Source organism: Amblyomma mixtum, chromosome 8 (assembly GCF_055824585.1).
Source record: "Amblyomma mixtum isolate Tamu chromosome 8, ASM5582458v1, whole genome shotgun sequence".
NCBI classification, from domain to species: domain Eukaryota; kingdom Metazoa; phylum Arthropoda; class Arachnida; order Ixodida; family Ixodidae; genus Amblyomma; species Amblyomma mixtum.
In genome coordinates this window covers 10,754,623-10,782,379 of record NC_143019.1, presented here as the reverse complement: position 1 = coordinate 10,782,379, position 27,757 = coordinate 10,754,623, and the positions used below count along the sequence as shown (strand labels likewise).

General features: G+C 47.8%; 1 protein-coding gene across 3 annotated transcripts in view; it reads left to right on the top strand.

The window, feature by feature from the left end:
• The window catches only part of LOC149331302 (uncharacterized), a 102,107-nt gene that overhangs the window by 29,495 nt on the left and 44,855 nt on the right, over positions 1–27,757 (top strand). For all 3 annotated transcript variants that reach the window (XM_089556442.1, XM_089556441.1, XM_089556443.1), the window contains 2 exons: positions 11,292–11,408; positions 12,215–12,327. In XM_089556442.1, the coding sequence (XP_089412568.1) occupies positions 11,321–11,408; positions 12,215–12,327 (201 nt within the window). In that variant the 5' untranslated portion in view covers positions 11,292–11,320. The remainder of the gene's footprint in view (positions 1–11,291; positions 11,409–12,214; positions 12,328–27,757) is intronic.

Here is a 27,757-nt window from a genome sequence, read left to right as displayed (position 1 = left end):
TGGATCCATTACATAACTTTCCACTGGCGCCTACAGGTAGTTGCCCATAAATAGTCTTGATGTAGGAACTAACCAACCATCATTTACAGACAGAAGAACCATGCTTACGTGTTCATATATTCTAGAAATTCATTCACAACCTAAACACGTCTGTCACCAAATAGTTACAATGTGCCCTTCTAGAATACTTTTTAACAATAAACCGCAAACTACCAGGCCACATGCTTTTGCGTTTTGAAGAGATGTGCCAAAACATCTTCGTAGAAGACACATTACCTGGCATTGATCGAAGACGAGATCCACTGCGGCCCTTGGTACAATTTTCGTGCAATCTGTGATTTCACTCTTGCAGAGTTCCGTAAAAAAACAAACCACAAAGCAACATGTAATAGAAGAACTTCTTGCGCTCGGGGAAAAGTACAGTACTTTCAGAGCTTTTTGTACAGATGGTTCAGAAACAGATGTTTACGTTGGAAGCACAGTGGCACAAGGGAATTTGAATGAAATAGTAAGGCTTCCGCAATGTGCTTCCATCTTCACTGCCGAATGTTACGCCATCTGTGCAGCCACTGAAAGAATACTAAACAAGAACCTCACAAATAGCATTATTTACACAGACTACATTAGCAGGGGGACGTAATTACGGCAGCTTTTAACACATACCGCCGTTCATTTAACAAAAAAAAAGAACGAAAAAGCAAGAGAATCGCAGGTTTTCAGGTATAATCGGAGTGCTTCCCTTCGAGTCGTGAACAATATTTCCGTGTATTCTCGTTCCATACATATAAATAGTAAATATAAATATAATGAACTCTTATCTCCACCCGCATAACCTAGTAGTAGTAGTAGTAGTACAAGACCTTTATTCGGCCAAAATTTACAGGCCGAGCATGTCGACCGCCTGGGCGACCAGGAGTCGCTGTTCTGCCTCCCCTTCAGCGCCAAGCCAGTCGAGCCAGGTGGTGATGGATAAAGAAGGTGGGGGGTAGGAACCCGACTGCTGAGCAGCCGGGCAATAGAAGGGCAATGAGCCAGGTCCACATAGATACAGGGGCAGTTGGGACAGGAAGGGTCTGATCGATAGCGATAGAGAAAGAGGCGAGACGGGGTGATAGCTGCATTCATTTGGATGTGCCGAAGAAGGCCAGCCTCCGGCACCGTGAGCGATGGATGAGGGGCCTCTCCCTTGTTCTGGCTCGTAATTCCGGGAAGCTATCTCATGAGACTAAAGATCTGATTAAGAAACGGCAAAGCATGAGGACGTCTAACTCCATAGATAGAATAGAACTAATAGAGCTGTCGAAGTTAATAAATGAGCGCGAGGTAGCCGACATCAGGAAGTTTAACATGGAGAAAATCGAGCATGCTCTGAAGAGCGGAGGTAGCCTAAAAGCAGTGAAGAGAAATTCTAGGCAAAGGTAAAAACCAGATTTATGCGATAAGAGACAAAGAGGGCAATGTCATTAGCAATATGGATAAGATAGTTAAAGTAGCCAAACAGTTCTTCACAAATCTATACAGTAGCGATTGCAATCAGAATGTTACTGAGAGAGGCAGTAGAGCACACCAATGGGACATCCCATCAGTAACAAAGGAGGAAGTAGAAAGCCTTAGGAGCAATGCCAAGAGGAAAAGCAGCTGGTGAGGATCAGATAACAGCAGATTTGTTGAAGGATGGAGGAGAGATTGTGCTCGAAAAACTAGCCACCCAGTATACGCAATGCCTTGTGACTTCGAGCGTACCTAGAGCTTGGAAAAACGCTAACATTATCTTAATTAATAAGAAAGGAGACGTCAGGGACTTAAAGAATTACAGACAGATCTGCTTATTGTCGGTTGCCTGCAAGGTATTTACTAAGGTAATCGCTAATAGGGTCAGGACAACCTTAGTCTTCAATCAACCAAATGATCAGGCAGGCTTTCGTAAAGGATACTCGACAATAGACCATATTCACGCAATCAGTCAGGTGATAGATAAATGCGCAGAATATAATCAACCCTATATATAGCCTTCATTGATTAGGAGAAAGTATTCGACTCAGTAGAAACCTCAGTAATCATGCAGGCATTGCAGAATCAGGGTGTAGAAAAGTGTTGTGTGAAAATATTGGAAGATATTTATAACGATTGCACACCTACCATAGTTCTCCATAAGGTCAGCAATGAAATTCTAATAAGGAAAGGTGTCAGGCAGGGAGATACGATCTCGCCAATGCTCTTCACTGCCTGCTTACAGGAGGTATTCCGGGGACTGGAATGAGAACAGTTGGGGAGAAGAGTTAATGGAGAATACCTGAGTAATCTGCGATTCACTGATGACATTGCCTTGCTCAGTCTCTCAAGAGATGAGCTGCAAAGCAGAACGGTAGGTCTTAAAATTAACATGCAGAAAACCAAAGTAATGTTCAACAGTCTGCCAAGGGAACAGCAGTTCGCAATTGGTAGCGAGGTGCTGGAAGTGTTAAGAGAATGGCTCTACTTAGGGCAGGTAGTGGCCGCTGATCCAGATCATGAGAGGGAAATAACTAGAAGAATAAGAATGGGGTGGAGCGCATATGGCACGTTCTCTCAGATCATGAATGGCAGTTTGCCGTTATCCCTCAAGAGAAATGTATATAACAGGTGTATCTTACCGGTACTCACCTATGGCGCAGAAACGTGGAGGCTAACAAAGAGAGTTCAGCTGAAGTTAAGGACAACGCAGCGAGCTAGGGAAAGAGAAATGATAGGTGTGACGTTAAGAGATTGGAAGCGGGCGGAGTGGGTGAGAGAAAAAACGGACGTTAATGATATCCTAGTTGCAATGAAGAGGAAGAAGTGGGCTTGGGAGGGCATGTAATGCGAAGGCAAGATAACCGCTGGTCCTTAAGGGTAACGGAGTGTATTCCAGGAGAAGACAAACGTAGCAGGGGGCGGCATAAAGTTAGGTGGGCGGGCATACGATGGCTGCAGCGGCCAAAGTACAGGGTTAATTGGAGAGACATGGGAGAGGCCTTTTCCCTGCAGTGGGTGCAGTCAGGCTGATGCTGATAGTGATGATAATGTCCCCGTGAATGTGTCCATAAAGTTGATTATTCATAGAAACGAATATCCGGGAAAAACAAGCCAATTTATTACGAAAAGAAGTTGGTGACGAGAGTTTGCCTCTGTGGATACCGAGGAGAGCATTATTATTCAATGCAGACAAAGCTGAGCTACGTGAAGGGCGTTCTCTCGGTCACCATTGTCCCAAAGATACTGAAGCGTTTTCTGTGGAGACCCAAGCCATGGCAGCACTCTTCGATGGCTAGATTTAATCCAAGTGTTTTTTGTTTTCTTCATAAGCGCACTAAATTCGCATGTGTACTCGCCACTCTTGCTCTTCATAGAAGTGAGTGAGTGAGTGAAGAAACTTTATTTCCGCCAGAAGAAGACCCGTGCCCCTCCGGGTCCGCACGCAGGCGTCCGGGGAGGGGCAGCGTCGCAGCTGGAAGACTAGCAACGGTATAGTCGCGCAGCTTCTGCTGCCAGGCGGGTAGCGTATCGTTGTATGCTAAGGTCGGCACTTCTGAGTATGGTCTCCCATTCCTCTGCATTATTGATTCTGCCATATCCTGGGGCACTGGGGCATCTCCATAGTATGTGTTCGAGTGTAGCGGTATGCCCGCAGAACTCGCACACCTCCGCATCCTCCCTCGTGTCACCTCCTGTCCAGCTCCTCCAGAGCGGGGATGCGAAGTTTCTAGCTTGGAGTCTTCTCCAGTCATAGGCCTCAGCCGAGCTAAGCGATCTATCCGGAGGAGGATAGATCCTTTTGTTCTTTTTCTGAATGTCTGTGATGCTATTAAAGGTATTGGTTTCCTCTTTAGTGCTGAATTCGTATGAGGTGTCCACGGCTCCCCGGGGTAAAGAGGAGCGGGCGAGCCTGTGGGCGGCCTCGTTTCCAACCAGACCCGAGGGGGCTGGGGTCCAGATAATTAGAATATTGTGGGCTGGGATAAAGTCTTTTAGATATTTAGCCGCCATTTCGTGGATGCGTCCCTTGCTATAATTTCTAATTGCGGCTTTGCAGTCGCTTACTACGTATTTGGTACCTGGCTGAGTTAGAGCGATCGCTATTGCAACCTCCTCCGCCACAAGGGGTTTTAAGTCAAGGTGTCTTACAACGCGTAACGTTCTGCCTGAGTCCCCGACGGCTACGGAGACGGTGTCTCCTAGCGTGCCTACCGCGGCATCAGTGTAGGCCACGGTTCCCTGTGGCATCTTGCCTAGCTTAGCAGCCAGCTGTGCGACCCTGCTTTTCCTTCTGCCTTTGTCGTGGATGGGATGCATGTTTCTAGGTATGGGAGCGATAATAAGATGCTCTCTTATTTCTCTTCCCAGATCTGTTCTGGTGTTCACTGTGCTATCTACGGTTGCCCATTTCGCTAGCTCTAGGTATTTCCTTCCTGCGGGTGTGGATGTTAGCCTTTCGATTTGCGATGTTCTAACCGCTTCAGTCAGTTCTCTCCAATTGTTATGCAGGCCCATTTTCTTCATAGAAGCATTCAGTTCCATTCTTGATGATGACGATGAATTCTTATGGCGCAAGGCCATAAGAGGTCAAAGAGCGACACGGCACAAGGTTTTTTCGTTGCACAAGGTGGGGTCAAAGACCCATTTCCCAAGTATTTCACCCTAAAGAAGCCGAGCACCAGGCCAGAGGAATCTTGTGCCCATTGTATCGCCGGTGGGCATCCGGCGGCACTGGGGACATTCAGTTCCATTCTTCCGAACTTCATGCTGGCCATTGTAAGGCTTTCGACTGGCTTCGCATCGCCTTCACTAGACAGCTTCCAAAGAATTTTCTACATATTCATGAACAGCTTGCTTGGTTGAGATGTAGGATGTTCTGGCTGTTCAGAAAGAGTGGTAGCTAGTGTACTGACACCATCGATGTGCATCAGTGGGTCGAAGTGCAACATCACAAGATAAGCTTACAATATTGTAAATAAACAAAAAAAAACGAAGTTGTGCAGCTTGGTCTAGGCGAGTGGTTGCGTTCCTTTTTCCTCCGAGGAATGCCGCAGGTTGTTTTTAGCGTTGGTGGCGTCAGAGTTCAACTCCCTGGACGAGTGTTCGCGCCCTGCTCGTTTCCGGTGTCCCCGTATACCTCCCTATACTAGATGTGACCGTGGCCGGGGCACAAACAGGTGCTGAGTTTACGTAGCCACGAGCTCAGTGCCACGAGATCATCGCCGCGCGCATTCGTACCGCCTTGTTGACTTCAAAAGTGTGCCATCGGCATTCTCAGTTGACCCAAGTAACGAGCCCATCAGCCTGTATTCTGAGGTTTGTTCACCATTGCTGTAAATTTTCTGCGTGGACACGTCGACCTACAGAATTCGCTGTACGCCGCTTTAGCAGGCCACGAGACGACGTAACAGCTTGCTGCCTTTGAATACCCGCGCCTTGGGCATTCTTGCCTGCCCTCCGCTTGTTAGGGCGGTGACTGGAGAACAGAACAGTGGAGGGGCAACCCACAAGTAGGCGTGAAGTTATCAGCAGATCAGCTCAGGTCTCCTTGACGAGCCGTTAAAGGTTTCAGAGCCGCGGCCGGGCTGCAGCGGGGTGCTTTGAGGGCTCCGGATCCGTGGACCGTGCGAGTAACCCGAGAGACGCTTAGACAGCCATGCTGCTCTGTTGATACTTATGACTTGGAGGCAAGTGCTGTCTCGCTTTTCGAAGAAATTACTGAGCGCTTCTCCCGAGTTCTGCATGTAGTAGAGGGCAAAGGCGTGGTCGTAGTTTCCTGCCTAGCCGAAGGCAAGGAAGCTGTAGGCGTTCATTCTCTCCCTTTTGCTTTTGGAAGAACCGCCGCACGGGAGACAGCAGCGAACGGATTGCTCATTTGGTCCAACCACGTGACAGCTATTGTTTTTTTTTTCGAATATTTTATATTGGTTGTACGTAAACCTAAGTTCTTGGTCTCCAGTACCGTTCTGCCTCTATCTAGCAAGCTCCCTCCCTGGTGAGGAAATTCATCGGCCACAAATCACGTCAGCCTCCGGAAAATTAAGAGTAGGGGATCGAGAGAAAAAAAAATTTACTCGTGCGCTGCGACAAAGACGAGGTTACTGCTTTGCATTGGTCGAAATGCTTACTGAAACGCAGGAGAGAGAGAGAGAGAGAGAGAGAGAGAGAGAGAGAAACAACTTTATTGCCATAGCTTGAGTGGATGCTTGTAGCGCGACAAAAAACAGACAAGGGAGAGAAGACGAACGGGACAAGTAGCCGCCGCGGTGGCTCAGTGGCTATGGTGCTCGGCTGCTGGCCCGAAAGACGCGGGTTCGATCCCGGCCGCGGCGGTTGAATTTCTTTGGAGGAGAAATTCGAGGCCCGTGTACTGTGCGATGTCAGTGCACGTTAAAGAACCCCAGGTGGTCGAAATTTCCGGAGCCCTCCACTACGGCGTCTCTCATAGCCTTAGTCGCTTTGGGACGTTGAACCCCATAAACCAACCAACCAACGAACGGGACAAGCGCTCCCGTTCTTGTCCCGTTAGCGCTTGTCCTGTTCGTCTTCTGTCCCTTGTCTGTTTTTGTCGCGCTACAAGCATCCACTGAAGCAAAATGAACCAACTCGCCCAGCAAAAAGTGTTATTGAACTTTATTGCCATAGAGTGGCGGGATTTAGGGCAGGTGGGCTTGGTGTGGCCCCCAGGTGGGGGCGACTTCCTGGGCCCACGAAATGAGTGCCAGTTGGATGCTCTTGTCTGGCCTTCTGAGGAGTTGGTTCCATCCTTCCTCGGAGGGAGCTGGCAGTAATGTTCTAGGGGGCGGATTTCGAGCGCAACCCCAGAGGATGTGCGCCTGGGTGGCGATTTCTCCCTGGTAACAATTTTGGCAGACGGGGTCGTATTCCCCGTCTGTGATGAGTGAAAGCCTAGAATGGCTAAGGATGGAGTGTGTCTGCAACCTGCGGAGCAAGGTGGCTTGCGCTCGATTCAAGTCGGGGTGTGGAGGCGGGAACTGGCGTCTCATCTCTCTGTGGAGGTTGGTAATTTCGGCAAAGGTCTGGGGAGCCTCGGCAAGACCGTCTGGGTCCGTGGGGCCGGCCGCCCGGTTGGTTAGTCCTCGGGCTAGTCGGTCAACCCCTTCGTTTCCAGAGTTTCCCGCGTGGGCGGGTGCCCAGACCAGGTTGGTCTTATGGTCGGGAGTGCAGCCGCGAAGGATGCGTGCAGCGGGGTGGCAGATAACACCTGCCGAGTAATTTTGTATTGCTCTTTTGGAGTCGCTGAGGACTGTGCGGGTACGTGGGTCAGCGATGGCCAGCGCGATGGCGGTTTCTTCTGCCGCTGTCGGAGAGTGAGCTACTACTGTGGCGGCGGTGACGAGAGTAGATTGTGGCGTGGTTGCACAAGCCACGTATGTGTTTGCACTTTGCCGTGCAGCATCTACGTATATTGCGTGTTCGTCGGCAAGGTATGTGGCATCTAGTGCTTGGGCTTTCAGCTGACGGCGCGTACATGGCGGCCAGGTAGCATGTTTTTGGGGATTGGTTTTATAACTAGGCGGCTATAGACCCCTATCGGAATGGGCGTCGTGGGGTGGACGTCGCCTATGGGGTTGATGTTGAGACGGTCAAGTATGAGCCGCCCGTGTTTAGTGCGGGAGAGGCGGTGGATTTGGGCGGTCTTGTGTGCCTCTATGAGTTCTGTGAGCGTGTTGTAGATGCCGAGTTGGAGGAGGTGCTGTGTGCTGGCGTACTGAGGTAGCCCCAGTGCCGCTTTGTACGCTGAACGTATAATGCTGTTCACAGCTTCCTCGTCCTTCCGGCGGAGGTGATAGTAGGGGTAGGAGTAGACTATCCTGCTAATGAGGAAAGCTTGCGTGAGCCTACAGAGGTCATCCTCCTTCATATCTCTGCGGCGGGTGCTGATGCGGCGGATAAGTACAGCGTTATGAACGCCGCTGTGAGGTTCTTAGCTTTGTTATTTCATTGCCCAAAGTTTGTTTTCATGCAAAGAAGACGTAAACACACTGAGAAAGTTAGGTCCTTGCGAAAATTCTCCACGTATACATAACGAAGTCCGTACTAGCGAGGTACGACTATATATAATTCCGAACCACGATGAGGGTGAAACGCCGTGCCATGTTTGATGAATACATAGTATAGCGTTGTGCTAAAATAGGCTAGTGGGAAAACAACTCAAATGAATAAAGAAGGAATGAAGGGACGGTCTAGCCAATACCATGCGACTGACATACACGTCGAATGCATAAGCTTTGACTGATTCGGTTGCTTCGTAAGCAGCGTCACTTTTTCCCGGACCATTTGCGTTGGGAACTATTATTTAGACGCTGAACAAATATATTCCAGATGCTACATCACGAATAGTTCACCTACCAAGTGTTTTTTTCGCCACATTTTGCATTGGGCTGATCATGGTGAAAAATTCGTGGTCGGTGTCGCACAAATCTATTCACTCAATTTATTCTTTTCATTCACAGTTAGTGAATCGAATCGATTACAAAGAGGCGTTATGGAGTGCATAGGCGCGCAGTTGTCCTCTCCTTTTTAATTTCTCCGGCACCAGTCCTGTTTTTAGTTTGCGATTCTCGTGGGCATGGCTTCGTCATCATTCTTTTCTTTCCCTTTCCTTCTATCATAGGACATAAGTTAGGTTGGCGAGCTGTTTTCGTAAGGATCGGCAGCACACTACACTTTTCTTCATGCGTTATGCAGGGGCTTCAGATGCCTTGCAGAGAAGCGAGAGGTTTCGCTCAGGTGGACTTTGACGGGCGAGCCGATGTAAAAAACGCGCATTCCAACCTATGCGCCGTTGTGGCCTACCTGTTTTCACGAGTGTAATTTAAAGAAAGTGGACATTTGTGATAAATAATAAAAAATAACAGCCAAATATACAACGAAGCCGCTTACAAATACATATAAATGAATACAACTTGGTTCTGTCGTGACTTAATGAGCGTTATTCCTGTCGCGTGTGTCCTGCAAAATTTGTATGTTTGCTCATGATTGTGTTTTTTATCAAACCGGTAATATAACACGTATCATCAAATATCCCTCAAAAGCGACCTTAAAAAGCGGTATTAGTTGCTGTCGACATAGAAGCCATACATAAACGCTCCGAGCTCTCATGCCAGAATACCGGCTTTTCTTCTTGCGTATACTTTGGATAGTGTATGCAATGTCGGGTGCAAAAAGTGGTACGCAACATTAGAGGTTGTATGGCTTGCTGCTTTTGCGGCCATTTTCGGCATTTAGGCCAAGCTGGAGCGCCACTCATCGAAACGAGCAAAATGACTTGCCTCTGGATCAAAACGGTCCCCTTCGATCACAGTACACCACATATCTAAGGTGCCGTAACTAGTTGTTACCAAGCTTCTCACATGATTCTCGGTCGATAGATTTTTATTTGCCTACTCAAATTTGTTCTATTTATTTTTGATTTTTTTGAAGCCGGTATCCGACCTTGAGGTCGCTAATGGAAACCTCAACCTCAGATGCGTAGAAACACTTCTAGAAAAGCTGCCAGAGCCATATCTGTTAGTCGGAGAACTCCTCTTTCTGGGGAAGTGGAGAAACTAATCCCAGAGGTCGCATTTTAGAAGATTTTATTCTGTGCAGTAATGTGTGCCTACTGAATTCAGGAAAGCCCATGTACTGCTCCCTAAAAACTGCAAAAATTAGCAGTTTAGATTTATTGTTTAGTTCACCATCACCTTTTAATGATGTTAAATGAGATCTTCTGGACAACCCACGCGGAATGGATCATTTTCCACCCATTATTATACCTGAAGAGATAACTGTACAGCAGCTGTATCCCACCAGTAGTCACATACGAGGCAGAAACGAGGAGGCTAACGAAAAGGGTTCTGCTTATGTTAAGGACGACACAGCGAGCACTCAGGACCAATGCCACTCCGCTAGCCCCGATTACACTGTGGAGGTCGACAGGACCAACACACCGAGGTATAGCCCGCAGGCAAATCGTTTATTTGGGGTGATTCCAAAATACGATAACCGCCCTCGGTAGCGCAGGCAGCAGGAAACGGGCACGGGGAAAGCTCGATGTCACCTGGAAAAGCCGCGTTTGTCTCATGGCTCCGTCCATCCCGTCCATCCCGTCACGCGTTGTCTCATGGCTCCTTCAACTCTCTCCCCGTGGTGGGCTACACGAAGGGGAAAGGAGGGCCGCCCACGTGACGATGTGGATGCTGCTTCCCAGCTTTCTTCTCTGCCAACCCCGAGAGAGCCGGGAGGGTAAGGGTCGCTGTAGGCCACTTGAGAGAGTTCGGTAGGATATGCGCCGCCTAGGGCGGTCGAAGGGTAGACTGGATGCTCGCAACTGTTATCCCCAACCGTTCCCAATCTAGGTCTCCGAATACCTCCAGCAACTAGGCGGTGAATAGCATTGGAAATATAGTGCCTCCCTGTCTGACATCCTTCCGAACTGCAATTTTATTGCGGTGGTTATGGAGGACACCTGCGATCCTCTAGTCAAGTGCACCCTCGGAGGGCGAAGCCCTCCTCTAAAATAAGCAAATCACGGAACATGTGCTACTCTCGCTTGCACACACTTCCTTCTCTCGACCTCATCCCCTCCGTTACTCGCATCCCCATCCCCCGAAAAATTAATTTGGGCCCACTGCTCTCTGGAGTCCCGTTGTAGTTTTTTCGGGCGCGTTCCGACTCGTCCTATAGAAACTGCCCCCTTCCATACGCCGACCTAGGACAATGCCACTTCCATTGTCTTATCGCCCTCCCAATACATATACTTCTCTCAAAATCCACCTAGCGTGCCTGGCTGGGATCGGCACAGCTGGCCGACTAAGTAGCCCTGGGCGCTCTCCCAATGTCGTGCTGCTCTACCCTCCACCATGCTTTTCCATCCGCCATCATGATTTTCATTACAATAATTCAGCAATATGATGGCTTCCAATATTCCCTTCATAAGCTGTTCTAGTGTGAAGACAGTGGCATTCTTCGGCATTGAACCCCAGTCCTCCGGCTCAGTAGCCGAACACCCTTACCACAGGGCTAAGGCAAAATGCAACAGCAGCCATGGGCTGTGCACTGTCCGGGCGCGTTAAAACGTCGGGTGGTCCAGATTATTGTGAAGATCTTCACTGCGGTGTCTTTCATAGCTCATGAGCAGTTTGGGGACGTTAAACTGAGCACAGCATGTAGCACTGTCACCTTATAAAAGCTGAAGCTGATCCAGGGGTTGCCTGGATCTTTTCTTATCTTGCCCTTAATTCCCTTACTCCCCCCCCCCCCCCCCCCCCCCTGGTAACAAATTTGTGCAGGTCCGTGCTGTACCCGAGCGCGGGGCTGGATGACCGGAGGAACAGGAGAAGTTGTCCACGTTGCTGCGCCTGAAGCCTTGGGCGGCAGAGCTCACCGTCTCCGAGAACCTGCACACGGTGAGCACATCGCGCAATTCAGCCAAAGCTAAAATGCTGCGGAACCATCTAAATGCATAGTCCGCAGGAGCAGGACTAAGGAAAGCGAACTTTTTTTGGATGTCTAGAGTATATGAACTCCCCTTACTGTCACAGTTGTATTGTGGCCATGATGTTCATGAATTATAAAAGATCAGTTGCGTTTGGTATATTTGAAGGACTGGTCATGCTTGCAGTCTTGCTTTACATGTTGTTTGGCACCTGTGCACTGCTGCAAGCGCGCTATAGTAGAAGATATACGCGCAGTGCAAAAGCAAGGAGGTGACACATCAGGGAAAAAAAAAAGGCGAGGATCCGTGTGCGAAACTACATATACATGAACTACGCGGACGACTGGGTGCTGTGTGAGTATTTGGAACCCCGGGGCCTGCTGAACTAGTTGCAAGTGAAATTAGTGATGACACATTGGAATGATGCGTGAGTCACGGATACGCTGCGAAAATGCTGAGAATGATTGAGTAATTGGGTGCGATGTCAGGCGTCACTGCAATTCAGCAGTGACGCCGTATGGCTGCTATTTAGTAATTACTTCCTTATTATAAATTTACTTCACCGTGAGGGATTTCCCTAAACATCGCACTACTCCTGTCTTCTAAGGTCCCTATAGTGGCATGCTAATTGATCGCATGTATAAAAAGAGAAAAAAATTCCAGAAACAGAAAAGAACAAAGAAAATACCTGAAGAGAACCGTAGCAGGCACCGGGCTAACCGTGACGAAAGTTGACAATGGGCTACAGTTTCAAACCCCCATAACGAATTTGCGCAGGTCACGACTGTAGGCAGACACGTGGTTGGATGACTGGAGGTGCAGGACACGTTTTCTACGTACACGAGAATCTTTGGACGGCAGAGCTCACCGTCTCCGAGGACCGGCACACGGTGAGCACGTCACTTATTGCATTCCGTGCGACAATGCCGCAGCGTCAACGAGATGGTCTGTAGAAGCAGCAGGATTGTGGAAATTGCAAACTTGACTTGGCTGCACAAAGTACCTGCGCTCCCCACACTCCCACAGTTGTGTTGTAGCCAGGGTGTTTATAATATATCTCAAGGCAATGATGTTCGGTATATGAACGGACCAATCATGCTCGTCAGTGGGAATTTCGAACTGCATTTTCTATGACTGCTCAACTGTGAGCATTATGGAGTAGTAGTATAAACTTCTTTCCGCAAAATGGGACGGGGTTTAGGGGTTGGGGTCTTGAGCAGCAGGTGGTGTTCCTAGGTACAGGGTCCCATTGGTTCTTGCTGCCTCCTCGGCCCGCTCAACCAGCGCAAGCTGATCTTGCGGGTCGGAGCTGGACAGAAGCTCCTCCCGCTGCTCGACTGACGGGTTTGTAATTTTGGGCTCTATCGGGCTCGCCCGACAGCCCAATGTGGAGTGGTAGAGGGTGGCTATCTCTCCGCACCACACGCATTCTGGAGTGTATTGCGAAACACAAGGCGCCATGATGTGAGGAGAAAGAGGCCTAGCTTCTCTTTCGAGGGTGACAGCGCCCGAGCAGTTACTTTTGTGAGACAGGATGAACATCATAATCAGAGAGGGGGGGGGGGGGGGGGGGGAAAGGAACGCGGATTTCGCGCGGACTGTTGCGACGCGCAGAGACATTGCAGAATCGTTTGGAGATAGCGACGGCCCCACGGAAACGTTTTCCCTTACAATCAGGCTCATCCTTGCATTGATTCCGCGGAACAAGAATTCCTTGCTGCTGGAGGCTAAAAAAAAATAATGTGGCTTGTAACCGCTTATGAAGTGAATGAACGTAATGACCTCATTATACGCGGAAAGCTTACAAGAAGGTTAGGCCCTAGCGTCCAATGGTGGCCATCAGGGTGGTTCCTGGTATCGTGTTCTCCCCGCCTTTTCGGTCGGGTTTTGCACGTTGTTCGGCGGCTGCCGGCATGGTTCACTGGAACAAATTATTCGCTTTGTCGCTTTGGGGACCATAGACGAAGACACGTACAAACTGCGAAAACGAAGTGCCCACAGTAATTTTTAACTGGCTAGCGAAGCAGCACTTACCACCAATTCGTTATGCACTGTTTAGTTCACACGCTTCTACTGCAAAATTACAAGACATCAACATGACGAAAGCCGGCGCTGTGGCCGCTGGGCCCAAAAGACGCTGGTTCGATCCCGCGGCGATCACGTTTCCACGGAGGCGACATGCTAGAGGCCCATGTGCTGTGCGATGTCAGTGCACGTTAAAGAACCTCAGGCGATTAAAACCTTCGGAGACATTAACTAAGGCATAGCCCATATCGTGAACATGAAGACAGGAGGGACTCCGACTTATAACTTTGTTTAATGAAGGTACAGTCGGGGACAAAAGTCTCCGGACCACGTGTTCCTCTAACGAAGCCGATAGCTTTGCTAATAGTCGGCGGCTGGGGACCACCCTTGTGGAGGCAAAAGTTAAATTTTTGTTCTTTCATCTCCACAAGTGCGGTCTCCAGCTGCTGTCTGATAGTAGAGCTATAAGCTTTGTTTGAGGAACACGTGGTCCGGAGACTTTTGTCCCCGACTGTACCTTTATATTTCTATATCGATCGGCACACTGCTGTAGGTACCGAGGAAGGCCACAGCAAGGACACGCGGACAAGACATCCGAAAGATACCACGCACGCTTTTTCTTTTACTGGACGTTTTGTTTCATAAACGTTCATGAAACAAAACGTCCAGTATAAAAAAAAAAGTCTGTGTGGTTGCTGCGGGCTTCTGCGGTACCTGCAGCACCCTCCTCTTGCGCTTCGCTTTTTTTTTACCCAAACAACTTATATGGTTCCAAAATTTCCTTGGCCCACCTTTAGCTGCGCGATCAGGGGATTACTTTATTTTACTCTGGACGAGGACCTATACAAGCAGTTTCTATCATCGATAAGATTCCCATTTTCGGTCTATTCCTTCCTCTCTGTTTCCCTGAAGCCACCCGTAGTTGTTCAATGACCTCCTTAAATTCCTTATTGCGTCAGCCTCGTGGTTTCCTCTTTCCTTCCCAGCGGTTTGTAACTTTGCTTGTTCCATTTCCATACTGCTGAGTAGTTCTAATTACAATCCCACTTTTCCATGGGGCGTTAATCTTATGCTTTCTCAACGCCTGCTGCTATTAGCGCTATTTGTTGGACGTTGAATTTTGCTTTCGTTTTTTTTTGTGTTTTATACATTTCTCTTGATCAGGGCACGCATATGCAGAATAATACATCTATGATCACATCCTAGGCTATACTCTCCCTCCTCGTCTATTTAGATTTTGGAAAGCTTGCTGTACAGGGTGTTTCACGTAACTTGAACCAGTGATTAAAAAAAGTGGTGTATCGGATTTGGGTGCAACCAAAGACATATTGTTTCCCGTCGTGTGGCGCTCCTCAGTGTATCTTTAAAATTCTGTTTAATTAGTTAAGCATCAAATTGAGCAAGTTTCCTAACACTCACTTTAGAGGCACGTGCGTTCTGTTAAGTGTGTAGAGGGGGTTTAGAACGAATCGATTCAGTTTTTTGTAGCAACGTACTTCCTCCTGATCATCATCAGCCTGACTACGCTAACTGCTGGGCAAAGACCTCTCCCGTGTCTCTCTATCTAATAACCCTTTCTTTTTGCCAGCTGCGGCACCCGTATCCCCGCAATCTTCTTAATCTCATCCTCTCACCCAACTTTATGCCCCCCCCCCCCCTCCCCCCTACTACGTTTGCCTTCTCTTGGAATCCGCTCCGTTACCCTGAAAGATCAGTGGTTATCTTGCCTTCGCATTACATTCCCTGAAAATGAAAATTGGTTTTGAGGAAAGGAAATGACGCAGTAATTGTCGCACATATCTCGGTGGACACCCTAACCGCGCCGTAGGGAAAGGGATAAAGGAGGGAGTGAAAAAAGAAAGGGGGTGGTGGTGGTGAAAAGCATTTATTCGGCTATATTGTAAGCAATTTATTCGCCTTCGTCGTCGTCGCCTCTCTGGCTGCGACTTCATTCTCTTTCACCTGATGATTCCCATCGTCATCGCTTGAGGCTGTTCGCTTGGAAGACGTCTCTGGCGAAAGGGCTAGAATAAACGTCTTACGTGAAGTCTTCCCTTACAATATTTACAGAGAGGTGCTTGCCCCTGAGAGGCCCCTAGTGGGTCTCGCCCCTTGCAATACTTGGCGGACTCCCTCATTCCGGGATCTCGTTGGTCATGACCACTTCGCACGTCCTCCGAACCAGGCCCTGTTGGGCGGATAGTTCCTGGCAGCCGGGCAGGGCCGCCCCCCAGTCCTCGCGGGTAGGGGAAGGGGTAATGGGGGGGAGAGAAGGATTTTTCATGCATGCCCAAACCATGTGGAAGGTGTCGGCCACCTCCTCACAAAATGAGCAGCGGCCTTCCAAAAAGGATTAAAGTTCTTGAGAACCGCCGGACACAGCAGGGTGTTTTTAATGTTTGTAAAGAGCCTGAGGAGAGTTCGTTCGCCAGCTTTACCCAGTCCCTTCATAGGAACCGGGTAGCGCCGGCGTGCGGCACGTTAGTGCTCAGCAAAGTCTTGAGAAGAAATAAGAGGGCTGTGATCTGGGTTAAGGTCCTCCGAAGGAATGCCTGGTGCCCGGTGAGTGAGTGCGCGGGCTACCTCATGGGCGGCTTCGTTACATGGCATGCCTTGGTGGCCGGGGACCCATATGATTGAGCGATGAGTTGGATCGCCGTCGCGAGTACTATGGTGAAGAATTTGGTAGAAGAAAGGAAGAGGGGCCGTCGTGGCGGTGGCGAAAAACATTTATCAACAATTAAACAATTACAGAGATGTGATTGGGGTAGGGCCCTATTGGCACCTTCCCCTCACAATACTAGGTGAAGCCCCTATTCCGTAATCGCATTGGCAAGCAACGCCATCATCGTCCGTTGAACCGAGACCTTTTTTGGGTCTTGAGGTCTTGACAGCCGAACAGGACCGCCTCCCAGTCCTCTCTGGTGGGGTTGAGGCGGGGGGGGGGGGGGGGGAATAGATGGGCACTCCCAAACCATGCGGGAGGTGTCAACCACCTCCCCACAGAGCTGGCACGCGCCGTAAAAGGATGTGTTGAAATACTTAAGCCCCGCCGGGCACAGTACAGTGTTAGAGTTTTGATGAGGAGGCGCTTGTCAGCGCGTCCAGTCTCTTATAAGGGGTCGGGTAGTGCCGGTGCTCCTCCTTGTAGTAATCGGTGATTTGTTTGAATGTAAGGGCAAGATTGTCTGATTCGGAGTAGACTTCCAAGGACAGGGAGATAGCCCGGGGAGAGAGTGCGCGAGCGGCCTGATCGGCCTGTTCGTTTCCCTGGAGTCCCTGGTGACCGTATGCCCAAATCAGGTTGCGTGAAGCTGGATCTTCGCATCGGCAGCTAAATTGCAGTATGCGCCAGGCAAGGGAGGGCCACTGAGCCACCGCGGCTCCGCTTAGGCCCCATTTATTCCTCTTGATTTCATCTACGATGTCCTTTGCCAGTTGCGGCCACCGTATCCCCGCAAGCTTCTTAATCTCATCCGCCCACCTAACTTTCTGCCGCCCCCTGCTACGTTTGCCTTCTCTTGGAATCCACTCCGTTACCCTTAAAGGGCAGCCCGCAAGGGCACCTTGTGTAACGAGGTGTTGGTGCTTGGCGCCACCACGGACCCTTAGTCCCCATACCGAAGCTGTCATCCGTACCGTGGCGATAGGTTGAAAGGTGGAGGGAAGAAACCTTGAACGGTGGCGGTCGAGGAAGTGGTCAATCCTCGGCCGATGGGCTCCTCGTCTGTCTACCAGGCGGGGAGTCCCGGGACCTTCCTCTGTGTATAAGGGTGAATCAGAGGCGACAAAGTATCAGGAACCCTTAGTTTATACATGCCGTATGGAAAAATCTGCAAAAAAATCTGATCGACCCCCGAAAAGGGGTCGCACCGATGTGAAGAAACTGAGTCCACAGAAGCCAGAAACGTTTGCGAAGTTTTTTATGCTGCACTCAAACACTAATGTACCGGTAGCCAACCTATCTGCATTTGTCATCGCCAACACCCTAAAAAGTTGTGTAGGCAAAGACTACAAAGCAAAAAAGCAACGAACCGGAGACCTCCTTGTAGAAATAAACACAAAAGAACAGAGCACCAAACTGATGTCATTACAGAATCTTGGAGAAATGAGCATACAGGTAACCCCGTACCGCACCCTGAACCACTCAAAGGGCGTCATATCTGAATATGAACTCCTACAAAGTACCGATGCGGAAATGGAAGAACTACAATGCTGAAATCAAGACCAAACATATTGTACTAACTTTCAATAGCACAACTCTGCCTGACTCCATCTATGCCGCATACCTCCATTGTAAAGTCCGCCCATACATACCGAATCCGAGACGATGTTTCAAGTGCCAGCGCTTTGGACATAGCATGTTGGCCTGCCGAGGCAAACCCACTTGTGTCACATGCGCAGAAGACGCACATACAGAAGAAAGATGCGAACGCACACCAAAGTGCATCAACTGCAATGGCGCACATGGCGCGTACTCCAGGTCGTGCCCAGTCTGGAAAACAGAAAAACAAATCATAACTTTGAAGACCACAGAAAACCTGTCCTACCTTGAAGCAAAAAAACGCGTCTCTTTCCAACAGAAAGGGACATACTCTGAAGCGGTGACGCGGGGACCGCCGCCGCCTTCAGTTTCTGTCGGCACACAGGTCGATCCGAAGGACCTGGGGACGACAACCAAGTCCCCACCACAGAAGTCGGTGACACAGTCCACAGGGCTGAAAATTTCGCGGGAAGACCACGCGATCCTCGCCGGAGGCCCTCAGGCCCACTTTCAGCAGCGGCATCCTCTGCGACAGACACCCAGAACAGCTCTGCTGAACTGGACCTGTTGCCCCACCCCTCTAAGAAGGCAACTGCTGACCCAAGAGACTCTGCCCCTGGAGCACAGCATGATTCACTACTGCCAACAAAAAAAACGAATGCGAAGGCCACGGGCCATCGCAAACAAGAAACATCCTCCACGTCCACCGTGGAGGAGATGGATGTCAGCGAAAGTCCGCTGACATCTAAAACACACGTATCCGCGGATTCTCCGCGGAAATCCGGCGCCACGAAAGTGGCGATGGATACAACTCCTGGTTCGCCACCGCTGCAGCGGCGGCGAGACTCCCTAGAGAAAAAAGGGAAACCACGAATCACTGCCCCTGAGAATAAGTAACTTTCCCCAATCCCCAACTTATCATAATGGCGTATCTAATACAATGGAACTGTAGAGGTCTACACAGAAACTACACAGACATAACCGATACGCTCAAAACAATGGCACCTACAGCTGTGTGCCTGCAAGAAACGAACCTTGGGCCACAGCACACAAACATCTTAAAAATATATAATATTTTCCGGAAAGACCGAGTACAAGCTAGCCGACTCTCAGGAGGCGTCGCTATCATAACGCAAAGCGATGTCCCTGCAAGAGAGGTATCATTAAAGACGAACTCAGAAGCGGTCGCAGTAAACATCATTAGCCATAAAACAATAACAATATGCTCTGTGTACATACCACCACACAACACAATAGCCATGCATGACATAGAAGAACTTCTGGAACAGTTGCCAGAGCCATATGTAATAATAGGGGATTTTAACGCACACTCCTCATTCTGGGGAAGTGAGCATACTGATTTCAGGGGTCAGCTCATCGAGGATTTTATTCTTTCGAATAACATATGTTTAATGAATACGGGAAAAGCCACGTACTGCTGCCCCAGCTCTGGAAAAATGACCTGCCTCGATTTAGCATTTGCGTCACCATCTGTTTTTAATGATTTTATTTGGGATGTTTTAGATGACTCCCGGGGAAGTGATCACTTACCTACGGTTTTGAAACTAACATCAGCTACATTCGTCCTCCCTACGAAGCCACGGCGATGGAAAATTCACCTCGCCGATTGGGCACTTTTCAGAACGAAGGCCACACTAGAAAAAGAATATGCCGAAACCCTTACTATAGAAGAACTAAATGAAAAATTTGTCACATGCTTAATATCTGCAGCGATAGAAGCCATCCCACAAACATCTGAAATTTCACGAAAAACACATAAAGTTTGGTGGTCAATGAATGCTCAATGGCTAAAAAGCAGCAAAACAAGGCTTGGGGCAACCTTCGCAGATATCCCACTGCAGGAAACTTGCTCATCTTCAAAAGGGCTAGAGCCAAAGCACGATACATTAGACGCAGCGCAGAAAGGGCATCATGGCAAGAGTACATATCCTCCATAAACAGCTCAATATCATCAAAGAAAATGTGGGAGCAGGTGCGGAAATTCACAGGAAATTTTACTCCGTTCACATTTCCAATGCTAACAACACCCGGTACTTAAACAAGATTAGAAGAGCAGGCCAACATATTGGGTGAGCATTTTTCCACAGTTTCAAGCGCATCCAACTACACACACACATTTCAAAAGCACAAAACAATAGTAAAAAAACAAAGCCTGCCCTTTGGAACATGCATACATAAAGACTACAATCAGCTTATTACCATGCAGGAACTAAACACAGTACTAACATCCGGTAAAATGACAGCACCAGGCCCAGACAATATACATTATGCCATGCTTGCTCACCTCTCTGAGGCTGCCATAGAGGCTCTCCTAAAATTTTTCAATAAAATATGGATGAGTGGAGAAATCCCTCAAGCATGGAAAGAAGCAATCATAGTACCCTTTCTAAAACCTGGCAAACCACAAACTAGTCCCACCAGTTACAGGCCAATAGCACTAACTAGCTGTATAGCAAAATCATTCGAAAGCATTCTAAACATCAGACTAACCTTCATACTTCAGTCCCAGCAACTTTTAGATATACACCAGTGCGGTTTTAAAAAGACATGTTCCACAACCGATCACCTTGTACGCTTTGAGAACACAGTCCGGGAAGCGTTCATCCACAGCCAACACTGTATCGGAGTCTTCTTTGATCTGGAGAAGGCTTACGATACCACGTGGAGGTTCGGTATCCTCCGTGACCTAGCGGACCTAGGTATCCGCGGCAGGATGCTGAGCTGTTTGAGCGACTTCCTGACCAATCGAACGTTCAGAGTCCGCCTAGGCGCAACCTTCTCCAAGACTTTTATCCAAGAAACTGGAGTGCCCCAAGGGTGCATCCTCAGCACGACCTTATTTGTCATCAAAATGAACTCCATAGGAAAAGTAATCCCAAAATCGATAATGTACTCGGTTTACGTAGACGACCTCCAAATAGCATGCACGTCTTCCAGCATACCTACCTGTGAGCGGCAAATACAAATAACAATAAATAAACTGGCTACCTGGGCAGATAGAAACGGATTTAGATTTTGCCCTCAGAAAACAGTAGCGGTTCTGTTCTCTTTGAGACGAGGCCTACAGGCCGACCCCACACTATATTTAAACCAAACCCCACTACCTGTCAAACAAGAGCATAAATTCCTAGGGATAACTTTCGATAAAAAGCGCACTTTCTTGCCACATATAAACAGCGTAAAGAAAAAAGCTTCCCTGGCCCTCAATGTGCTGAAAATACTATCAAGAAAACGCTGGGGGTCTGATAGAGCTTCCCTGTTACATATATATCGTTCTCTGGTTCTCTCTAAGTTAGACTATGGGTCCATAGTATATGGCTCAGCAAGACCGTCCTACATAAAACGACTGGATCCTGTCCACAATTTTGGTTTAAGGTTGTCTTCCGGTGCTTACAGAACTTCACCAATAGCAAGTCTGTATGTGGAAACTAATAAACCTTCCTTAGAAGATCGAAGAACAGCACTAACTTGTACATACATCCTCAAAATCCTTTCTCAGCCCAAACATCTCTGTTACCCAATTGTCACGAAATGCCCATCCCGAATACTCTTCAACAACAAGCCCCATGCGAATAAGCCGTTGCTCTTGCGCTTCGAAGAAAAATGTCAAACTCTGAACATACTAAACGAAATCAAAAATATTGCCCGAAGACACGAAGCGCTACCACCGTGGTACACTCTCCCCACAGTGTGTGACGTCACACTAACACGCCTCAGGAAAACCTGTACACCACACGACCATATAATACAAGAATATCTAGCACTACAAGAAAAATACAGAAATTGCACGTCATTTTATACTGACGGGTCAAGAACTCATGCTCATGTAGGAAGCGCAGTAATACAAGGAGAAAATAAAAATGCAGTACGACTGCCGTCTTGTGCTACAGTTTTCACCGCTGAGTGTTATGCCATTTGTGTTGCGGTACAGAAAATAACAAATGAAAACATCAAAAACAGCATCATTTATACAGATTCACTGAGCGTTCTTACAGCATTAAAATCCAAAAATGCCACGGAGTCACTGATAGGAAGCATCATACACAACATAGTAAAGATCACAACACAAAAACATGTTATAAAATTCTGCTGGGTTCCCAGTCACGTTGGCATTAGGGATAATGAGAGAGCCGACATGTGTGCTGCACAAGCCGGAACCATGGAAATAAAACATGTGATTTTGCCTCCTAGGGATTACATGAAGTTAGTACGTAGCAAACTAAGAGCCAAATGGCAAGCCTCTTGGGAAAATGAAGGAAACAACAAGCTGCATACTGTAAAGCCCATTTTAAAAGAATGGAAATCATGCCGCCATAAAGAGCGTTTTATCGAAGTAATTTTATGTCGTTTACGCATAGGTCACACACATCACCCATAACTTCTTATTAACAAAAAAAGACAGACCTCTGTGTGAAATGTGTGGTGAGGAGCTCACAGTAAATCACATTTTAATTTCTTGTTCGCATCTCGAAGTACTTAGAAAAAAGTTTTTTACGGCATTTTACAATGAACACATTCCATTTCATCCCGCATTGCTTTTAGGCGAGCAAACACTTGTCGAGTTTTCACTTGTTTGTAAGTTTCTAAAGAAAGCCAATGTTTTAAATCTATTATAATGTAACCTCTGTACACTTGACATAACATCATCTAACCTTGTGTTTGGCGCATGATAGCCATAGTTGCTTATGCGCCATAAAACCCCATATAACGTAACGTAAGCTTAAAGGGCAGCTGCACCTCTTTTTGAGAATTTCGCGATGTTCAAGGATTCAAATCTATATAGGCTGTAGGTAAAGCATGCCAAGTTTTTTTGCACTAGCATTTAAAATGGTCACGTAATCGACGATTGAATTTTGCGCTTCTCCTCAAAGCACCAAAGGAGTGCGGGGAAGTTTAGCGTGACGTCACAGAAGGTATGATTTCAAGTTACCGCTGCCGTCAGCCACACACTAGCGTTCCTTGTTGAATGCTGCCTAACAACGTTCGGAGGGCATTGCCTTTGGCGACGTTGGTTTTTCCTTCAAATTGGGCGTGTATGCATTGAAAATGTACCGATACCTTCGATGACGTCATCATGCCCCCCCCCCCCCCCCCCCCCTTGGCGTTGTGCTCTGCGGAGAAGCCCGAAGGCCGTCGCGATTTTAATCGGCGATTACTTCACCATTTCAAATGCTAGCTCAAAAGGACTACGCATGCTTTACCTGCAAGTTTCACACATACGACCCATTTAAGCTCATCGATTTCTGAAACCAATGCAGTTGCCCTTTAACGACAACCGGTTATTTTGCTTTCGTATTACATGCCGTGCCGAAGGCCATTTTTTCCTCTTGATTTCGACTGGGATGTCCTTAACCAGCGTTTGTTCTTTCACCCACTCCGCCCGCTTCCGATCTCTTAACGTTACACCTATGATTTTTCTTTCCATAGCTCGATTCGTCGTCCTTAGCTTAAGCTGAACCCTTTTCGTTAGCCTCCATGTTTCTGCCTCATAGGTGAGTACCTGTAATATACATCCGTTGTATACTTTTCTCTTGAGGGATATTGGTAAACTACCGTTCATGATATCTGAGAGAGCCTGTCATATGCGGTCCACCCCATTCTTATTCTTTCAATTAATTCATTTCATTTATTGTTTTCTTAAACGCCTGAAGGCATTACATAAGGGGGGACGTATTGTTGAAACGGCGTAAGGCGATGTGAACATGCATAACAAACAGGAAATCAAACGTGCACACTCACATGGCAAGGGCTCCAACCATGACAGGATTCGACAACAGGTGATACACCACTCTTGAAAGACAGATTAAACAATATTTGCTGCAAAGTGCGCTTATGCGACCAGGATCTGTATGAGATGAATTTTTATTTTCTCCCGGAATGTTTTGTGATCAGTGCATGAAACGATGTCGTTAGGCTGTGAATTCGAGTGTTCTCGCGTTGGCAAAGAATGGGTTGTTGTAAGCATTCGTGCGGGCACCCTATGCGTGCTATCGGGTTTCCGTGACTGAGCCGTAAGGACGTTCGTAGTGACGTGGTTAATAGAGTGTGTCGTGTTCTCGTGCTATGACAAATGTATTGAGTAATCATAGGCGGGAAACGACAGGGCGTGACTCGGAGGGACTGCTTGAGGGCGGTGACGCCGGTTTCTCTTGAGTAACAGGAAGTAATGAACCGAGCTGCACGATTTTGGATCGATTCCAAATCGACGGTGAGATATGATTGCCATGGGTGCCAGATGGATGATGCACACTATAATTTTGGCCGTACAAATGTTTCGTACGCCAGCTGTTTTATGTTAGGGGATGCAGATTTCAGATTACTTCTCTGGCAGCCAAGTGTGAGTGAAGTATCGGAGCAAATAGTTGTAATGTGGGTGACCCATGAAAATGATGGTGCGAGATGTACACCTAGGTGATTATAAGATATTGCAGCGGTGATCGGCACTGATGAGATACTGTTAGTGTGCACATGCGATATGGTGGGTTTGTGAGTGAAGGAAAATGATGTGCATTCAGATAGATGTAATGGCGCTCGCCATTTTTCGCACCATGATGCAATAACGTCAAGGTCCTGTTGCAAAACAAGGTTATCAGTCGGGATATTTATTAAGTCGAAAGCCTTTAATGTCTCATCGTTGTAAGCAGCAGTTGTCGACAGCGAATGTCACGCTTTTCAGTTGGTCGAAACGGTCGTGACGTCACAGTGCGCCAATTTCAAACGGGGCCAATTGGTTGGTTTAGTTTGGTTTATGGGGTTTAACGTCCCAAAGCGACTGAGGCTATGAGAGACGCCGTAGTGAAGGGCTCCGGAAATTTCGACCACCAGGGGTTCTTTAACGTGCACTGACATCGCACAGTACACGGGCCTCTAGAATTTCTCCTCCAAAGAAATTCTAGCCGCCGCGGCCGGGATCGAACCCGCGTCTTTTGGGTCAGCAGCCGAGCACCATAGCCACTGAGCCACCGCGGCGGCTCGGGGCCAATTGTACTTTGGCTAGTAACCATGCAACCAATTGAAGGGACCATATAGTGATGCTCCAAGTAAGTGGGACTGAGCTTAGTTAATTGCTTAATTACCTAATTAGCCTAATTAACTGTTCTAGTCAGGCCATATAAATAAATAAAACCTAGTAAGAAATTGGTCGAGCTCGGGAATCGAACCCGGTCTTCGGAGTGCGAGACGAGCATGCTATCCACTCCGCCATGCCAGCTCGATGGTTTGGAATGAACAAAGGCACGTCTAGTGAATACGGTGTCCGCTCACTGCCATCCTCCTCCCTTCCCTTCCGGCGAGGTTTAGGTGTCCACCGAGATATGAGAGAGAAATACATTTCCTTTCCTCAAAAACCAATTTACCGACGAGCGAGGCGTAGAACCGAATTAGGGTGGCCACCCTAACCGAATGGGCGATGGCGTTCTATGGACTCCCTGGCAGCGTTGCAAGACGCTATCGCGTTCCACTCTTAGAGGCGAAGCTTAACATCTTAACCACACATCAGTGACCACACTTTAGGTCAAAAAAGTGCACCCCCCCCCCCCCCCCCTGAATTTTGACGGGTGTCCACCGAGATATGTGAGACAGTTACTGCGTAATTTTCTTTCCTCAAATATAATTTTCATTTTCTTCATTACGGGCCATCTTCGTCTTTCTTCTTTCACTCCCACTTCCTCCGTTCCTCTACGGTGCGGTTCAGGTGTCCACCGAGATTACAGAGATTTACTGCGCCATTTCCTTTCCTCAAAAACCGTTGCGTTGAAACGGCAAGGCATCGCGCCGAACGGGTGGTGGCGTTCCGTGGACTCCCTGGCAGCGCTACAACACGCTGTCGCGTTCCACTCCTAAAGGCGAAGCTTAAGCTTAAGCTTAATTAGCAGTTAATTAGTATTCAGGCATTAATAAGTAATTAACCATTAATTAGTGATTTGTCATCACTTGTGACTCCACCAGTGCCACAGAAGCACTGAAAGTGGTGCGGAAAACGCTTTCGCCTCTACGCACTTTAGACAGTCAAAGTGCCCCCTGAATTTTTTGCATTACAAATGGCGAATCATGCGCGAAGACTCGTAATTTGCATTGAATGTTAGAGGGTAGGTCGTTAATGTATATTAAGAAAAGTAATGGTGATAGGCCGGCCCCTTGAGGGACACGTGATGTTACATCTCGTAAGGGTGACTACAGGTTTTCTTACTGAATTTGATCCTAGTGCCAGTGGAAATAATCTACGCGCTGACTGATATAATCTGCGTGCCATGAATTTAATCTGAGTGCAAAACATTTAATCCACGCGCCAGCGTATTTAATCCAAGCGCCAACTCAAACAATGCGAGCGCCAACCAATTTAATCCCAATGCCAACGCAAATAATACGTGCGCCAGCTGTTTTAATCCAGGTGCCAACCAATTTAATCCACACTCGAAAAACGAATGCTGTAGAAGACTCCTAAGCATAGAACACGAATACCAGGAATAAAGATTAGGTAATTTTTCAAACCATGCGATGCCTGAGCGAAGTGTCCACATATTGCATAGCTTTCATCAATATTATAACCAACACTACTTTGATACAAGTGTTTTAAAGCGCCGTTTAAAGCGCACAATATCAGCATTGAAAAGCTGCACAGGGGCTCAGTGCTATGGCTTACTGGCTCTTTATTACGACCATAGAACGGAGGAGGGCACAAATGCACACACTGTTTATAATGAAACATTGAATCCACTGTCTTCAATAAAAGATTAGATTATTTTGTCAGATAGTCAAAGAAAGTGTTAATAAACCGTACTTTAGATTAGCCCTACGTAGTTTCGTGTGAAAAAAAGGTACACAGCCAATGATGTAAAGTTCCAAAGCAAAAGGCATGTTTTGCGCCTCCATTTCTTGTGGATTGTCGTCTGCTTTTGCAAAATATGCTAGGACAACAGAAAAAGACATAGATATGTGCACTCGTTATAGAAATCTGTGAACTTTCTTTTTCAAGAAATAAGATTTATTTCTCAGGCACGTAAAAAAGCATTGTTAAAAACACAGAAGAAAAGGAAGTTTCAAAGCAGACGGCTTTGTGTGTGCCGCATTGTGGCTACATTTGCACAACGGAGTAGAGCCGGACGGTGGTGGTACGCACTCGTATACTATAAGCAGGTGATAGTGTACCACTTTCTTACATCTCGCATGGACATTAACGCGCAGTATTTTCTTCCATGGAAGCCGATGAGCCGTGCTCTTAGGTCCTAATTGGACACCGAAAACGAGGACCGCCATTCAAGCTCCCAGATGCACCAAGAAGAAAGAACGGCAAAGTCTCTGAACATGACAGGGCCAGAATTCTCGATGTGTCAAGGCGCGGAGGAGATGTGAAAAAAAATGGCAGACACGCTGGGCATCAATTTAAAGACAGCAAGATCAATTGCAGCTACCGATAGAGAGGTGTTGAAGAAAGGCGGAACGTCGAAGAAATTCGGAAATGAGGTTGTAGCGGCTCTCAAAATTATTATGGACAACAACCCTGCTTTCACTCTAAAGCAAATAAAGCAGGCGACGGAAGAAGAATTGCCCGGAATTGCCATCAGCACAAGTAGCATCGATCGCCTACTGGATGCGCACGGCTACTCTATGAAGTTGGTGACTCAGAGGCCGATCGACCGCAACAGAGATGACGTGAAACGCACCCGCATAACATATGCGCAGTGGCTGCAGTGTGAAGGACCCCGCTTGTGCAGGTTTTACGTTGATGAGACCAACTATAACATATGGTGTTCAAGGAGCTTCGGCCGTGCGATTAAGGGGCAGCCTGCGGTGCAGACGACGACTGACACCAGAGGCGCAAACCTTAACATTATCGCCTGTATGTCAGCAAATGGTGTCATACATTGGACGGCTGTCGACAAGGTTCACTGGGTCGTGTTTAACGAATTTTTGAGCGATATATCAGCCCGTGTCGAAAGTGAAGAGCCTGGTTCAGAAGCCGTTTTTATTTTTGATAATGCTCCCGCTCACAGCCAAGCGGAACAGGCAAT